The sequence below is a fragment of the Gorilla gorilla genome, chromosome 19 (genome assembly GCF_029281585.2).
Source record: "Gorilla gorilla gorilla isolate KB3781 chromosome 19, NHGRI_mGorGor1-v2.1_pri, whole genome shotgun sequence".
NCBI lineage: Eukaryota > Metazoa > Chordata > Mammalia > Primates > Hominidae > Gorilla > Gorilla gorilla.
Window position 1 is genome coordinate 24,658,519 of NC_073243.2, and position 18,157 is coordinate 24,676,675.

Here is an 18,157-nt window from a genome sequence, read left to right on the forward strand (position 1 = left end):
AGGTTGGTGCCAAAGTCATTGCAGTAATGGCAAAAACCATGTTTACTTTTGCACCAACCATATACATATATACCCACATACACATACATACATATATATATTACATACACGCACTCATTTATTTCTCATAACAATCCTTTGAGGTCTATATCTCTATTATCCCCATTTCAAAGACGGGAAAATCGTGGCAAAAGGGAGTTTAGGCTTTCCTGAGGTCACGCAGCTAGAGAGAGTTCGTGAAGCTCGGGTGTGAGGCCAGGCTCTAGAGCCCACTCTCATGACATCTATGCTCTGGCACCTCTCACATACGTATGGAAAGCTGGGGGAGGTGGCCAGCACTAGACACTTTACATAGTCCATAAAACTGAATTTTGATAACCAAATTCTCTGCTTTCTTATAATGAGGAAACTGAGGCCCAGATTAAGAGAGAGGTGGAAGTGAACTCATATTGAGAGGTGAAGCCGACTGGACTTCTGGGTCGGGTGGGGACTTGGAGAACTTTTCTGTCTCACTAAAGGATTATAAACACACCAATCAGCGCTCTGTGTCTCGCTAAAGGTTTGAAAACGCACCAATCAGCACTCTGTAAAACATGCCCCAATCAGCGCTCTGTGTCTAGACAAAGGCTGTAAAAACACACCAACCAGCACGCTGTAAAAACACACCAACCAGCACGCTGTAAAAATGCACCAATCAGTGCTCTGTGTCTAGCTAAAGGTTTGTAAATGCACCAATCAGCACTCTGTAAAAACGGACCAATCAGCACTCTGTAAAATGGACCAATCAGCACTCTGTAAAATAGACCAATCAGCAGGACATGGGCGTGGCCAAAGAGAGGAATAAAATCAGGCCACCCGAGGCAGCAACCCTGACCCGCTCGGGTCCCCTTCCATGCTGTGGAAGCTTTGTTCTTTCACTGTTCCCAGTAAATCTTGCTGCTGCTCACTCTTTCGGTCCGCACCACCTTTATGAGCAGTAACACTGGCTGCAACAGTCTGCGGCTTCACTCCTGAAGTCAGCGAGACCACGAACCCACCGGAAGGAAGAAATTCCGGACACATCTGAACATCTGAAGGAACAAACTCCGGACACACCATCTTCAAGAACTGTAACATTCACCGCAAGGGTCCACAGCTTCATTCTTGAAGTCAGCGAGACCAAGAACCCACCTGAAGGAACCAATTCCGGACACAGTATCTCTCATCTTTAAAGTTTCAGGATCTATCATAGATAACAAAGTCCCTGTGGCCAGAAGTTATGGGAGAAGATTGATAAAGCAAAATTGAGGACCAGAAGCACAGGGCGGGATGGTCGGGCAGGACAGTGGTGATAAAGGGTCTCAAGGAGACCCCATGGGGCTCCACTACCTCTGAGCTTCCAGAGTCTCTATGTGCCTGACCCTCTCTCACCCCGTTGTTCTAGCCTTCTTTCTTACTGAGCAAACACAGCCAGGGAAGGTGATGCTTCTGAAGCTGCACATCTCAGGGACCCTTGCCCAGAGCTTCCAAAGTGGACAGATCGAGAGGATCCATTACATTTTTCATATTAAAAAGGCTGAAAGTTTGGCAAAGTATGTGCTCAGATCTCTAGGTTTTTTTTTTAATTGCTATTGTAATTCTTTTTTTTTTTTAAAGACACAAGGTTTCACTCTGTCACCCAGGTGGAAGTACAGTAAGACAATCATGGCTCACTGCAGCCTCAACCTCCTGGGCTCAAGTGATTCTCCTGTCTCAGCCTCCCAAGTAGCTAGGACTACAGGCACATACCACCATGTCTGGCTAATTTTTAAAATTAATTAATTTTGAGACAGGGTCTCACTCTGTCACCCAGGCTGGAGTGCAATGGCACAATCTCAGTTCACTGCAACCTTCAAGCAGTTCTCCCTCTTCAGCCTCCTGAGTAGCTGGGACTACTACAGGTGTGTACCACAATGTCTGGCTATTTTTTTGTATCTTTAGTAGAGACAGGGTCTCGCCATGTTGCCCAGGCTGCTAATTTTTAAATTTTTTATAGAGACAGAGGTCTTGCTATGTTGCCCAGGCTGGTCTCAAACTCCTGAGCCACTGCAGGCGGCCTGTGATTCTAGTTTTCATAAATATGTCAGCTTTATAATCTTGGTGCACCCTTGTGAGACGAAGCACCCAAAAACAATTACTGTGATTACTACTGCTATTCCCATCATTTATCATCACGTACCTTTGGGCAAGGCACTGTGCACCGGCAATACACAATTTAAACCTCACAAAAGTCTGCATCAGAATTTCTGCAGAACAAGCACCTGCAGCAGAACTGCTTGGTACACTTGTTAAATAATGAACACTCTTGAACTCCACCCTAGATCTACTCAATCAGAATCCCTAGGGGAGGGCCTCAGGATCAGTATTTTAAGCAAGCCCTTCAAGCGATTCTTATCTTGGCATATGAATCCCCATTTTACATACAAGGTATCAAGAGGTAAGGTGACTTGACAAAGATACCATCACTAAACATAGGATTTGAACTCAATTAAGTTTGTGGTTATTTTAAGACGGCACAAAAGCAAGTGAGATCCTCTTTAAAACCCGCCAACCAGTATAATGTTATACAATTTCCCAAACCATTAATCTCTGTAAACACACAGAAAGGACTTTTAAATTAAAAACAAAAACAACAACAACAAAAACAATGAATGATATGCCCTTTGAACTCCATTTCATTTTGACCAGATTTAATCATCGTTTAGCAATTTCAGTGCTCCATCAGATGGCACTGCCTGTATCAGGAGAGCAACCAAATCCCCGCAGTAATTAGACAAACAGGAAACTCAGAGCAGAGTAAATCCACAAGCTATGACAGAAACAGAGCCATAACGTAGCTATCTCTTACCACAAGAGGCTGACTTTCTGTCCACCATGTTTACCCGCCTGGTTTCATTGTGAAGTTTTTCATCTGTGTTCTCCACTAGGTTGGCAAGGTCGTCAATTATCTCTAGAAAGGAAACATACATGATTACTATTCCTGAAATACCCCGGTTCACATCACAGTATCACAGCTGTGGTTGTTCGTCCTAGCAATAATGATCTCGAGTGCAGTAACTGAAAAGGTACAGAACTCATGTCGATTCTTTGAAAACTGCAATTCTGATTGTAAAAGGAAAAAAAAAAGCAGTAGTAAAGAAGAAAACTGATTTAACACAATTCCAGCAGACAGGAGAAATGCCACATTCAGAGGAAAGAAAGCATGACCCGCCGAATTTATGCCTAGCCAAGCTGTCATTCAAGTATAAAGGAACAGACAGGCCAGGCACGGTGGCTCACGCCTATAATCCCAGCACTTTGGAAGGCTGAGGAGGGAGGATTGCCTGAGGTCAGGAGTTCGAGACCAGCCTGGCCAACATAGTGAAACCTTTTCTCTACTAAAAATACAAAAATTAGCCGGGTGTGGTGGTGTGCACCTGTAATCCCAGCTACTCGGGAGGCTGAGGTAGGAGAATCACTTGAACCCGGGAGGCAGAGGTTGCACTGAGCCAAGATCATGCCACTGCATTCCAGCCTGGGCAACAGAACAAGACTCCATCTCAAAAAAAAAAAAAAAAAAGGAACAGACGGCACAGTAGACCTCAGGGACTACCTGGGCCCTTCTTGAGAAAACTACATGATGAAGAAATCTAGCCAATCAAAAGATAAATAAAGAGATGATGGAGAGAACCAAATCCATTTAAATACTGAACTAAGAGTAAACAAATACGTGGATTAGATAACAGAAAGGTACAGAAAGGTCACAACAGTACAATGTAATTCCAACTGAAAAATTAGTCAGTGGTTGCAAGTGGGGAAGGAAGGTGAAAAGAAATTGAAAGTGCTAATTTCTTCATCTCTCGCAACGAGGCATATCGAGCAGTTGAAAAGTTAATCATACAGAAACTTGTAGCCTTTTAAAATCACCAAAACTTTAATGTTTTTTGTTAAGCTTGAGGGATCTTTTAGTAATTACTATCTCTTATAAAGAATCCTTGATGTGGGCTGGGCACGGTGGCTCACACCTATAATCCCAGCACTTTGGGAGGCCGAGGCAGGAGGATCACCTGAGGTTGGGAGTTCGAGACCAGCCTGACCAACATGGTGAAACCCCATCTCTACCAAAAATACAAAATTAATCGGTCATGGTGGCGCATGCCTGTAATCCTACCTACTCGGGAGGCTGAGGCAGGAGAATCGCTGAACCAGGGAGGTGGAGGTTGCAGTGAGCCGAGATCGCACCACTGCACTCCAGTTTGGGCGACAGAGAGAGACTCTGTCTCAAAAAAAAAAAAAAAAAAAAGAATCCTTGATGTGAAATTCATTTCTTTTTTAACTCTAATCTTTTTAAGTGAAATTGAGCCCTTCACAACATTTAAAATAGCATATATAGTATAGTACGATCTTAACTATGTAAAATTATTTGTATCCATCTTTTTATATTTACAAACCTATAGGGGTATATGTGGATAATATTAATCTAATGCTAATAATGATTATTTCTAGATGGTGGGATCCTGTATGACTGCTGCCTTCTTCCTTGCATTTTTCTGTGTTGTTTGAATTTCTGTTTTTTTTTTTTTTTTTTTTTTTTTAAGAGAGAGAGGGTCTTGCTCTGTCACCCAGACTGGATACAGGCTCACTGCAGTCTTCAAGGCTCTAGCAATCCTCCCATCTCAACCTCCTGAGTAGCTGAGACTGTAAGCATGTGCCACCACTCCCAGGTAATTGTTTAAATTTTTTGTAGAGGCCAGGCCCTGCTATGTCACCCAGGCTGGTCTCAAACTCCTGGCCTCAAGAGATCCTCTTGCGTCAGCCTCTCAAAGTGTTAGGATTACAACCATGAGTCACTGCGCCTGGCCTGAATTTCTTACAGTGAGCCTATATAGTCATGTGCCACATAATGACATTTCAGTCGATGACCGACCACATCTACGACAGTAGTACCATAAGTGGTACAGTATTATAATGTTATAATACCATATTTTTACTGTACCTTTTCTATGTTTGGATACAGAAGTTTTTTTTTTTTTTTTTTAGATGGAGTCTCACTCTTGTCGCCCAGGCTGGAGTGGAGTGGTGTCATAGCAGCTCACCACAACCTCTGCCTCTCAAGTTCAAGCGATTCTTCCACATCAGCCTTCCAAGTAAGTGGGATTACGGGTGCGCACCACCCGTAATTTTTGTATTTTTGTATTTTTAGTAGAGATGGGATTTCACCATGTTGGCCAGGCTGGTCTCGAACTCCTGACCTCAAATGATCCACCCACCTCGACCTCCCAAAGGGCTGGAATTACAGGCGTGAGCCACTGCGCCCGGCCATATTTACCATCTTGTTACAACTGCTTACATGCAATAATAATATGCTGTACAGGTTTTCAGCCTAGGGGCAATAGGCCATACCATACCTATAGCCTAGGCATGCAGCAGGCTTTACCATCTAGTTTTGTGTGAGTACACTCCATGATGTTCGCACAATGAGAAAACTACCTAACAACACATTTCTCAGAACACATCCCTGTCAAGGGATTTATGACTATTATATTTTTCATTTTGTTTTTTTTTTCCTCCCTCCTTCTCCCTCCTTCCTGTTTTTATAGTGACTGCTTTGGAGATGTGCTGTTCAATACCAGTCACCATTTTTCTTAAAGCATTAAGTAAAGCAAACAAGGAAATCAAATAAAGTTTCCAGAATGATGTGTGAGCTAAATTCTGAAGGCTACATGGGTAAAAAAGCAGGAAAAAGGCAACCCATGCAAAAAGAATAGTATCTGAAAGGCACAAAGGAGTTGGGCGCTCCTGCTTCTTGCCTCCTGCAGCACTTCCTACAAACCTCTTATTTATAGACCGTATAGTTATATTCTATCGATTTGTTTACATGTCTTTAACAGGAAGATTATGATACAAACTAATTTTTATTCATCCTTATACCTCCCACCCCTAGGAGAATGCCTTGTATACAGCAAGATAAAATAAATATGAAAAGATAAAGACAATGAATGGGCTGGTGGCTCACGCCTGTAATCCCAGCACTTTGGGAGGCCGAGGCGGGCGGATCACAAGGTCAGGAGTTTGAGACCAGCCTGGCCAACATGGTGAAACCCCTTCTCTGCTAAAAATACCAAAATTAGCTGGGCATGGTGGCGTGCGCCTGTAATTCCAGATACTTGGGAGGCCGAGGCGGGCGGATCACAAGGTCAGGAGTTTGAGACCAGCCTGGCCAACATGGTGAAAACCCTTCTCTGCTAAAAATACCAAAATTAGCTGGGCATGGTGGCGTGCGCCTGTAATTCCAGATACTTGGGAGGCTGAGGCAGGAGAATTGCTTGAACCCAGGAGGTGGAGGCTGCAGTGAGGTGAAATCGCATCACTGTACTCCAGCCTGGGTGACAGAGCAAGACTCTGTCTTGGGGGAAAAAACAAACAAACAAACAAGCAATGTCCTAACTTATCCTTGTTTCTAGTCCTGATTCATTTTAATTCATTTTCTATACAATACTCAGAACATATTTTAATTCTCTCATATTTCAATGAATTAAAATATAAATAGCCACATGTATTGAACAACTCAGCTCTAAAGCAATAACTTAAAAAAGAAACCAAGAAAACACTCACACACACACACACACACACACACACACACTTACACACACACACACACATGTCCTGCCAGGAGGTATAGTTTTAAAATAAAAATTAACAGAAGAAATAAAATTACATACTAAAAATGTATGATTCAGGAAAGGGGTAAAGAGGAACAAAGGATAGATGGGATGAAAAGAACAGAAATACAATATCTATCTGGCATGCTTAAATTCAACTATATCAATAGTCACATTAATGTAAACAGACTAAACTTTTCAATTAAAAGACAAAGGGTATCAAGCAAGATTTTTTTCTTTTTTAAATTATACTTTAAGTTCTAGGTACATGTACACAACGTGCAGGTTTGTTACATAGGTATACATGCGCCATGTTGGTTTGCTGCACCCATCAACTCGTCATTTACATTAGGTATTTCTCCTAATGCTATCCCTCCCCCAGCAAGATTTTTAAAAAAAAGATGACACAACTATATACTTTGCTATGAAACTCACTATAAAGCATAGTGTTTGTATGAGAAAGTTGGCAAAGCTATATTAATATCAGACCAGACAGACTTCTTGAAAAGGAGTATTATTAGACATAAAAAGGAACTTTTCATCATGATGAAAGGACACATGTCAAAAATGGGAAATTCTGTCATATTTGAAAATTAAGGAAAACACTTCTGATTTCCCCACAGGGCAAAGATGAAACCACAAGAGAAAGCAGAAAATATACTGAAATAAGTAAGAAGGACAACTGCTATAGACTGGATGTCGGTGTGCCTTCAAAATTATGTTGAAGCCTCATCACCAGTGTGATGATATTTGGATGTGGGGCCTTTGGGAGGTGAATGGTGATGAGAGTAAAGCCCGTATGAATGAACGAATCCTGTTCCATGCATGAGATTTATGACCTTATAAAAGAGTTCCTAGAGAGCGGCCTCATTTCTTCCACCATGTGAAGTTACAATGAAGATAGCTGTCTATGAACCAGGAAACAGATCCTCACCAGACACCAGATCTGTAGGCACCTTGATCTCGACTCCCCAGCCTCCACAACGGTGAGAATTTCTATTGTTTATAAGCCAGCCAGTTGATGGCATTTTAATATAGCAGCTTGAATTGAACAAGACAACAACCTAGCACAAAAGTTTTTAGGATGCTACTAAAGCACGACTTATGGAAGTTTAGTGCTCTAAATGCATATATTAGTAAAGAAGAAAGATGTGAAATCAATGATCAGACTCAAGGAGCTAATAGTATGATCATCTCAATAAATGCAGAAAAAGGGTATGACGAAATTCAGTGTCCATCCATGATACAAATTATCAGCAAAACAGAAACGAAAGGGAACTTCTTCAGCCTGAGGAAGGATATCTATTTTTAAAACTCTCAGAGCTAACATCATACTTACAGGTAGAACATGGAACATTTTTTCTCTAAGATCAGGAACAAGGCAATGACGTCTATTCTGACAGCATCTGTTGAACATTTTATTAGAAGTCCCACATTGTTCAATAAGGCAGGGGGGAAAAAAAGCAAAAAGGTATGAAAGGGAGCTGTAAAGCTGCATTGGCAGATGACATGATTGTACACCCAGAAAATGATAAAGTCTATTTAAAAACTACTAGAACTAGTAAGTAAATCTAATAAATTTGCACATACAGTCAATAGTAAAAGGCAATATATTTCTATATACCAGTGATAAAGAATGGAGAAAAAATAAAAGTAAAAAAATCCATTATAACGGCATCAAAAGCCATATTACATACTTACAAATAAATCTAACTGAAGATGTGTAAGACATCTATAATAAAAACTATAAAACATTGCTGGGAGAAATGAAAGAAGGCCTAAAAAAAGGAGAACTGGCCTGACCCATATGGTAGTTCTATCTGTGGTTTTCTGAGGAACCCCCATGCTGTTCTCCATCATAGCTGTACTAGTTCACATTCCCACCTACAGTATAAAAGAGTTCCTTTTTTTCTCCACATATCCTCACCCTCATTTGTTATTTTTGTTTTTTGTTTTTTTTTTCATATATTGGTTGCTCATTTATAAGAGAGAACACGATATTTTAAAGATACTGGTTCATTTTTTTTTCAATTGACAGATATCATACAGAATTTTATACATTGAATGCAATCTTAATCAAAATTCTAGCAGGCTTTTAAAATGAAACCTGCAAGCCAATTCTAAAATTTACAAAGAAAATTATTTAGAATAACCAAGATAATCTTAACAAAGAAAAACAGGCTGGATGCAGTGGCTCACGCCTGTAATCCCAGCACTTTGGGAGGCCTAGGCGGGTGGATCACGAGGTCAGAAGATCGAGACCATCCTGGCTAACATGGTGAAACCCCGTCTCTACTAAAAATACAAAAAATTAGCCAGGCGTGGTGGTGGGCACCTGTAGTCCCAGCTACTCGGGAGGCTGAGGCAGGAGAATGGCATGAACCCGGGAGGCGGAGCTTGCAGAGAGCCAAGAAGGCACCCACTGCACTCCAGCCTGAGCAACAGAGTGAGACTCCATCTCAAACAAAACAAAACAAAACAAAACAGAACAAAACAAGTTGGAGGTATTATGTTACCAAAATTCACTATTATACATATATACTAATCAAGACAGTCTGATATTAGAATAAGGACAAACACATCAATGGAACAAAACAGAGTCCAGATAGACTTGTGTGTGTGTGTGTGTGTGTGTGTGTGTGTGTACGTGCACACACGCACGTGCTCAATTCTCAACAAAGGAAAGAAAATTCTTTTCAACATATGGTGCTGGAAAAACTGGATATATGTATGAGGAAATAAAAAACCCCTCAACCCTTTTTTCTCTCCATACCAAAAAAAAAAAAAAAAAAAAATTGTGATGGTTCATAGACTTAACTGTAAAACCTAGAACTGTAAAGCTTCTAAAAGAAAAAAAAAAAGAAGAGAGAAAATTTTTATAGCCTGGAGTAGGTAGGCAAAAATTTCTTGGACAGGACATAAAAAGACTATCCACAAAAGAAAAGAAATTGGTCAATCTGATTTAGCAAATCCTCAAAGGAAGTGATTTCCAGATTTTGTGACATCCTGATGATCTGGGCATAGTATTCTTCCTAAAATGTAATGGGAGGACTTGGACACATGGCTTCAGTCTTTGTCTCATCAGCGTTGAACACAGTTCTGTTTATATATAGTAGCATATGTAAAAGTGGACATTTTTATGATCCATGCCTCATTCTCTATCAAGAGAAATTTTCTGTTCATCCAAAGATACTATTACAAAAATTAATAAATAAGCCACAGAATGGTAGAAAATATTTGTAGAACATATATCTGACATAGTATTTGTATCTAGAGTATATAAAGATCTCCTACATATTAACAATAAAGAAAAACTAACTTTAAAATAGGCAAAAGATCTGAACAGATGTTTTACAGAAGAAGATATACAAATGGCCAATAAACACATGAAAAACAGCTCAAATATTGTTAAGTCATTAGGGAAATGCAAATTTCAACCAAAATAAGATACTGCTTCACATTCACTACAGTGTGCAAACTAAAGACTTACAATACTAATTGTTGGGGGAAAATATGGCACAAAGGGCGCTGTACAAGTATTTGTCAATTCTCATCAAGTTAACCATATATCTACCATCTTACCCAGAAACTTTACTCCTAGGTTTTTTGTTTTTTGTTTTTTGAGGTGGCATCTTGCTCTATTACCACCCTGGAGCTGGAGTGCAGTGACACGATCTCCGCTCACTGCAACCTCCGCTTCCGAGTTCAAGCAATTCTCCAGCCTCGCCCTCTTGAGTAGCTGGGATTTACAGGCACGCGCCACTGCGCCTGTCTAATTTTTGAATTTTTAGTAGAGACGGGGTTTCACCATGTTGGCCAGGCTGGTCTTGAACTCCTGACCTCAGGTGATCCACCTGCCTCGGCTGGGATTACAGGCATGAGCCACCATGCCTGGCTCACTCCTAGGTATTTACCAAACAGAAATAAAAGCCTATTTCTCAAAAAAAAAAAAAAAAAAAAAAACCTGTACAAAAATATACATAGCAACCTTATTCATGAGGGCCCCAAACTAGAAACAACCCAAATATCCATCATTAGGAGAACAGAAAAGCAAATTGGGGTATATCTGTTAATGGAATACTATTCAGCAATAGAAAGCATGAGCTACTCATGCATGCCACAACTGCCTAAATCTCAAAAAGTTTTGTTGGCTAAAAATAAGAAAACAATCATTATATGCTTTGTGATTCCATTTATAAGAAATACAAGGATAAACCTAGCCTACAAAATAGACATCAGAAAGTGGTTGCCTCTGGGGTGCTTGACTAGAAAGGGACATGAGGAAACTTTCTGGGAGGATGGAAATGTTCTAAAGGTCATACAAATTCACGCAAATGGGTACAGCTGTCAAAACACACAGAAGGGAGGAAGGGAAGTCAGGAGGGAGGGAAGCAGGGAGGGAGGGAGCCGGCAGGCGGGCAGGCAGGCAGGCAGGCAAGACAAAACAAATGCCTTAGAATAACAAAATTTCAGACCTGCAAGAGTCATGCAATCACCTTGTAGTTCCTTCCCCTCTCATAACATCCCTGGCAGTGGGATGGTTAATCTTTCACTAAACACTCCCAGAGACTGGTAACATGGAAACTCATGAGAAAATCAGTTCCATGGCTGAGTTAGAGGGTGACTTTGATAATTATAAAGTCCTTTATTCTGAGCTAAAATTCTGCCTGCTCTCAACTTCTACCTTAGGTATTTCTTTTTCTTTCTTTTTTCCTCTTCTTTTTTTGAGACAGAGTTTCACTCTTGTTGCCCAGGCTGGAGTGCAGTGGCGCGATCTCAGCTCACTGCAACCTCCACCTCCCGGGTTCAAACAAGTCTCCTGCCTCAGCCTCCCAAGTAGCTGAAATTACAGGCACCCCTTAAGTATTTCTAGACCAACACAATATCAGTGTTCTTTCCTTCATAATTTTCCTCATATATCACCTTGGTCTTCTCCTCTAGGTTAAAGATACTTAGATCCAAACTTCAGCAAACCCTCAAAGGAAGTGATTTCGAGATCTTGTGACATCCTGATGCTCTGGGCATAGTATTCTTCCTAAAAACGTGATGGGAGGACTTGGACACATAGCTTCAGTCTTTGTCTCATCAGCATTGAACACAGCTGAGTTTATATATAGTAGCATATGTAAAGGTGGGCTTTTTTTTCTTTTTGAGAGGGAGTCTTGCTCTGTCACTCAGGCTGGAGTGCAGTGGCGCGATCTCGGCTCACTGCAAGCTCCGCCTCCCGGGTTCACGCCATTCTCCTGCCTCAGCCTCCCGAGTAATGGGACTACAGGCGCCCGCCACCACACCCGGCTAGTTTTTTGTATTTTTAGTAGACACGGGTTTCACCGTGTTAGCCAAGATGGTCTCGATCTCCTGACCTCATGATCCGCCCGCCTTGGCCTTCCAAAGTGCTGGGATTACAGGCGTGAGCCACCACGCCCGGCCAAAAAGTGGGCATTTTTATGATCTGTGCCTCATTCTCTATCAAGACAGTCCACAGTAACAATCATGCTTTGTACTTGGCCTTGTACTTGACTCTGAGCTTGGTACACTGTTCTCACGCAACCGAATACAATCAGTATTGTGTGATGCATCAACGCCACAATACATAATACAAAATTTAGGGCTAATAGCCTCTGTTACTTATAGAAAATCAAGTGCAAAATATTCCTTGTCTGACAAGAAATACAGTATGTCAGATGTTATATGTTAACTGGGTTTCTAGATAGATTTCTTTGTAAGTTTATAAATATTCATAATATGACTTAGAGGTAAATCAATAAATCTGTAGCAGATTAGATCAATGAAAACCAGTAGTCAACACTTGTAAGGATTAATGTTTTAATCTAGACCGAAAACGAAGTTTTTCATTTTGGTTGGTAAACCTCTTCTCTTTATTAGTTGTTGTTTCTAAACAACTATTTTTTTTTTTTTTTTTTGAGACATTATTTCGCTCTTGTTGCCCAGGCTGGAGTGCAGTGGTGTGATCTCGGCTCACTGCAACCTCCGCCTCCCAGGTTCAAGTGATTCTCATGCCTCAGCCTCCTGAGTAGCTGGGATTACAGGTGCCTGCCACCACACCAGCTAATTTTTTATATTTTTAGTAGAGACAGGGTTTCATAATGTTGGCCAGGCTGGTCTCGAACTCCTGACCTCAGGTGATCCACTCACCTCTGTCTCCCAAAGTGCTGGGATTACAGGCGTGAGCCACCATGCCCGGCCTAAACAACTCTACTTTTTAAGTTATAAAAATTATTTAATAGCAGTTTATAAATGTGAGGGGGAAAAGTAAACATTATCCAAATACCCCAGTATAACAACAGTGTAATTCCCCCATGTGTTCACTACAATTTGACATAAACATAAACATTTTTGCCGGGTGTGGTGGCTCATGCCTGTAATCCCAGCACTTTGGGAGGCCGAGGTGGGCGGATCACCTGAGGTCGGGAGTTCAAAACCAGCCTGACCAACATGGAGAAATGCCATCTGTACTAAAAATACAAAATCAGCTGGGCGTGGTGGTGCATGCCTGTAATCCCACCTACTTAGGAGGCTGAGGCAGGAGAATTGCTTGAACCCAGGAGGCGGAGGTTACAGTGAGCCAAAACAGTGCCATTGCACTCCAGCCTGGGCAACAAGAGCAAAACTCCGTCTCAAAAAAAAGAAGGAAAAAAAAACCATACATTTTCATTTAATTGCAATATATAAGCCTCCCCCATCTAATGATATCATTTGTATTTTTTCATGTAGCTACATAGTCTTCAGTTATAATTTCTAATGGTAACAAAATATTCATTCCATAAAATAACCATTCCTTAAATAATAGCCCATTGTTGGATACTTAGAATGTTTCTATATTTCTAAATAACGAGTCTATAAATTCTTTCCTCCATTATCATTGGTTCTTTTTAATCATTTCCTTAACAAAGTGTGATTATGACTGCCTCATAAACTTTGAAACAGATTGCCAAATTACTTTTTAATAGACTTATACTGCCACTGTTGGTTTGATGGGATTCATTCCACTTGTCAGTTATCATGACCTCAGAAGATTTCCTAGGCCAGAGAGCCTTGGGGAATTCCCACTCTGCAGACCAGGCACTACCAAGGTGGGAATTTCCCTAACCACAGTCTATTAAGAGCAAATTAAATACAGGTTTCAGAGTATAGGTTGTGAAACAACCAGCTGACTAGTTGAGATTCCTGACTGTAGAGCCTCCAAAGAGAAACTGATACCTTGCTTCCTGGTCAGTACTTGCAATTGGTTTCATGAAGGAGCTTATATTTCAATCACATGTTAATCTGAGATATCGAGTGACATTCCAGCACAGAATGGACAAAACGGAACAACGTAAAGTATACCACAAAATGACAGCATCACAAGGATTAAGAAATATTATATGGTGTCAAAATACCCGACTCCAACAATACTTCATCATTTTTCTACTCTCAATTACAGCCTCGATACATTCTATATATAGGGAGAGAGTTTGCTATATATTTTCAGATGCATTTGGTGCCTTTTTATACTCATAACGGACTCATAATGGCAGTAGTAAAGTCATTATGTTATTATGCTTTTTGCTTATGTTCTTAATAATATTTGAAGACAAATGTTTAAAAAAATCTATAGTGAAGACAGAGTTTTTCTTGAGGGTATTAGTTTAATTCCCTCCGTTCCCTATAATTGATATCATACTCAAATTTATCAGTGGAAACCAAAAATGGGGGGTGGTGGTGACCTCTGATAATACTGTACACTAGGAAAAGATACATTCCAGAGAACAGGGACACAAGGAAAAACCAATCTGTGACTTCTTAAAGGAAAGGTAATGCTTTGCCTATGGCATCCTATGGCAGGGAGCTGCAAGGAACTCCCGCAAGATCAAAGTGGAGCCTCTGGGAACCACCCAGGCTTTGGGGACACAGGGAAAGCTCCTTTGCCTGGCAGAAATTCCCCTTGGCCACACTCGCTCACACCTTATACACAGCCAGATGGGCCAGGTTAGGCAAAAAACACAGGCTCCTTTCCGACTTCCTCTTGACCATAAACCAAGGTCTCATCTAGGCTTAAAAATGTGTAACAGGAGTCTGGATGCAGTGGCTCAGGCCTGTAATCCCAGCACTTTGGGAGGCTGAGGTGGGCGGATCACCTGAGATCAGGAGTTGAAGACCAGCCTGACCAATCTGATGAAACCCTGTCTCTACTAAAAATACAAAAATTACCTGGGCGTGGTGGTGGGTGTCTGTAATCCCAGCTACTCAGGAGGCTGAGACAGAAGAATCACTTGAAGCCGGGAGGCAGAGGTTGCAGTGAGCTGAAATCGCGCCATTGCACTACGGCCTGGACAGCAAGAGCGAAACTCCGTCTCAAAAAAAAAAAAAAAAAAAGTGTAACACAGGGTGGGTGCGGTGGCTCACGCCTGTAATCCCAGCACTTCGGGAGGCTGTGGCAGGTGGATCACGAGGTCAGGAGTTTGAGACCAGCCTGGCCAACATAGTGAAACCTTGTCTCTACTAAAAATACAAAAAAAAAAATTAGCTGGGCAGCTGGGCATGGTGGCGGGCACCTGTAGTCCCAGCTACTCGGGAGGCTGAGGCAGGAGAATCACTTGAACCGGGGAGGTGGAGGTTGCAGTGAGCCGAGATCGCGCCATTGCACTCCAGCCTGGGCGACAGAGCGAGACTCTGTCTCAAAAAAAAAAAAAAAAAAAAAGTGGGGGAGGTATTTTAAATTAAAAGACATTAAAGAGGCAAAACAGTTAAATGCAATCTGTAATCTCATTGCTGGAGCACCCCCTCAAAAAAAAGTGACAAAACTTTATTGGGGCAATGGAAGCAATTTAAATAGAAACTCCATATTAGTCATTATTACCATATCAAAGTTAAGTTTCTCGGATATGCTAATGACACTGCAGTTGTATAGGAAAACATCCTACACAGAAGAATATTAGGAGATAGATTAGGAGACAGATGCCAAAGTATATAGAAGCATTACAAGACACCCTCACCTTACTTCAAACAATTCACAGGCTGGGCTTGGTGGTTCACAACTTGTAATCTCAGCACTTTGGGTGGTACAGGCGGGTGGATCACTTGAGGTCAGGAGTTCGAGACCAGCCCGGCCAACATGGTGAAACCCTGTCTCTACTAAAAACACAAAAATTAGCCAGACATGGTGGTGCATGCCTGTAGTCCCAGTTACTTGGGAGGCTGAGGCAGGAGAATTGCTTGAACCTGGGAAGCGGAGGTTGCAGTGAGCCGAGATCATGCCATTGCACTCCAGCCTGGACGTCACAGCAAGACTCCATCTCAAAAGAATTTAAAAATATTAAATAATAATAATTCGCTCTGGGGGGAAAAGGTACATAAATACACACACACACACTCATGCAGCAACAAAAAAGCAAAACAAATGTGGCTAAACGTTAACAACTGGTGAATCTAGTAAATGAAGGGTGACCAGATATGCCTGAAGAATATACTGTTAACTTTTCTGTAGCTTTAGAAAAACCTTTAAAATAAAAAGATGAGAGAAAAAAAAAGCCACAGACTTAGATTGGGTTACAGAAAAAGAGAAAAAAAAGAAAAAAGGAAACCATATTGCTATATAGATGGGAAGCATATGGCAGAGTAGGGTAACTAAAGTCCTAGATTTCACGCTGGAGAAATAAAAAGGGAGCCTCAGGAGCCAAAATGCACCAGGAAGATCACAGACTGGGAGGAGCTTAGAAAAGCAACCCCTTAAAGTTGTTCATGAAGTCCTGGATTCTCCTTTGAGAAGTGCATGCACGGAGCTGACCCCAAATAGTATACGTAGACATTGAGAGCTGAGCTACAGGACAGAAAACCACCCAACTCCCAGTCTGGCCACTGGCTACTGCACCTGTGGGACAGACCCAAACAGTACTGGAAAGACTTTGAAAACTTCTTCAAAGGTAGTTGGAACCTGTGGCCTCAACTCAACCAGGGCAATTGCCTGCTAAAATAAAAAATATCAACATCTCTGTAGGATCTAAACCAACAGCCAGAGTCTCATAAAATGATAATCAAGATGTCCAGGATACAACGCAAAATTTTGCAGCATATGAACATCCAGAAAATTTCAAGTTGCGTAAGAAACCTGGGAAAAGACAACAAGATGCCATTGCTAAGAAGCATAGTTGTTGGAGTTATCTGACAAAGACTTTAAAGCAGCCATAATAAAAATGCTGGGCCAGGCATTTTTGGGAGCTGAAGCGTGATGATTGTTTAAGCCCAGGAGTTCAAGACCAGTCTGGACAACATAGTGAGAACCTGTCTCTACAAAAAATAAAAAATTAGCTGGGCATAGTGGCATGCATCTGTAGTTTCAGCTCCTCAGCAGGCTAAGAAAGGAGAATCACTTGAGCCCAGGAGGTTGAGGCTGCAGTGAGCTGTGACTGCACTACTGCACTTCAGCCTGGATGACAGAGTGAGACCCTGTTTCAAAAATACAAAGTAAATAAAAATAAAAATGCTCCAAGAAGTAATGGTGAACACTCTTGAAATATAGTCTCAGCAAAGAAACAAAAAATATAGAGAAGAACCAAATGCAACTTTTGAAACTGAAAAACAGAATAACCAAATTTGAAAACTCACTGGATGGGATCAATAGCAGAATGAACATGATACAGGAAAGAGGCGGTGAACTGGAAGATAGTTCTAATAAAAATGAATAAAGCCTCAAGGACCTATGGGATAATGGGAAAAAGTCAAACATTCATGCCACTGGAGTCTCAGAAGAGAGGAAAAAGAGTGTGGGCCAGAAAAAATACATGAAAAAATAATGGTTGAAAGTTTTCTAAATTTGGCAAAAAACATACACCTACATATTTGAGAAGCTCAGCAAACCCCAAACAAGATAAACACAAAGAAGTCCAGGCCACAACACATCATATCCAAACTGCTGAACACTAAAGACAAAGAAAAAAATAATTGAACACAACCAGAGAAAAACAACACATTGCTTTATAGGGGAACAAAGATTTCAAAGACTGGATTTCTCCTCAAAAATCAGAGGCCAGAAGGAAGTATACCACCACTTTTAAAGTGCTGAAAGAAAAGAGCTATCAACACAAAATTCTATAACCAGCAAAACTATCCTTCAGCACCAAGGTGAAATAAAGATACTCTAGACGAAGAAGTACTAAGAAAATATGTTGTCAACAGATCTACTCTAAGAGAACAGCTAAAGGAAGTTCTTCAGACAGAAGAAAACCGATACCAGTAGGAAACCTGAAATGAAAGATGAACAGCAGAAATGGTAAACATTTGGATAAATATTCTCCAGCTGACTTCTCTGTTTGGTGGATGAAAACCAAACTCATACTGTCTGATCTTCAATGCACGTAAGTATAATACATAAGACAATTATATACCATAAAGCAGGGTAGGCAAATGGGCCTATAGGGTGTAAGGTTGATACACTCCATGTGAAGAGATTAGATACTAAGTAGACTGTAAATTTTTAAGTATGTATATTGTCATCCCTA

At 41.0% G+C, this 18,157-nt stretch overlaps 1 protein-coding gene across 4 annotated transcripts in view; it reads right to left on the minus strand.

The window, feature by feature from the left end:
- Positions 1-18,157, minus strand: part of STX8 (syntaxin 8) — a 334,880-nt gene that overhangs the window by 136,122 nt on the left and 180,601 nt on the right. For all 4 annotated transcript variants that reach the window (XR_008673159.2, XR_008673158.2, XR_008673160.2 and 1 more), the window contains one exon: positions 2,867-2,968. Coding sequence is in view for 1 of the 4 variants with exons in the window: in XM_004058575.4 (XP_004058623.2) it covers positions 2,867-2,968 (102 nt within the window). In the remaining 3 variants the exon portion in view is untranslated. The remainder of the gene's footprint in view (positions 1-2,866; positions 2,969-18,157) is intronic.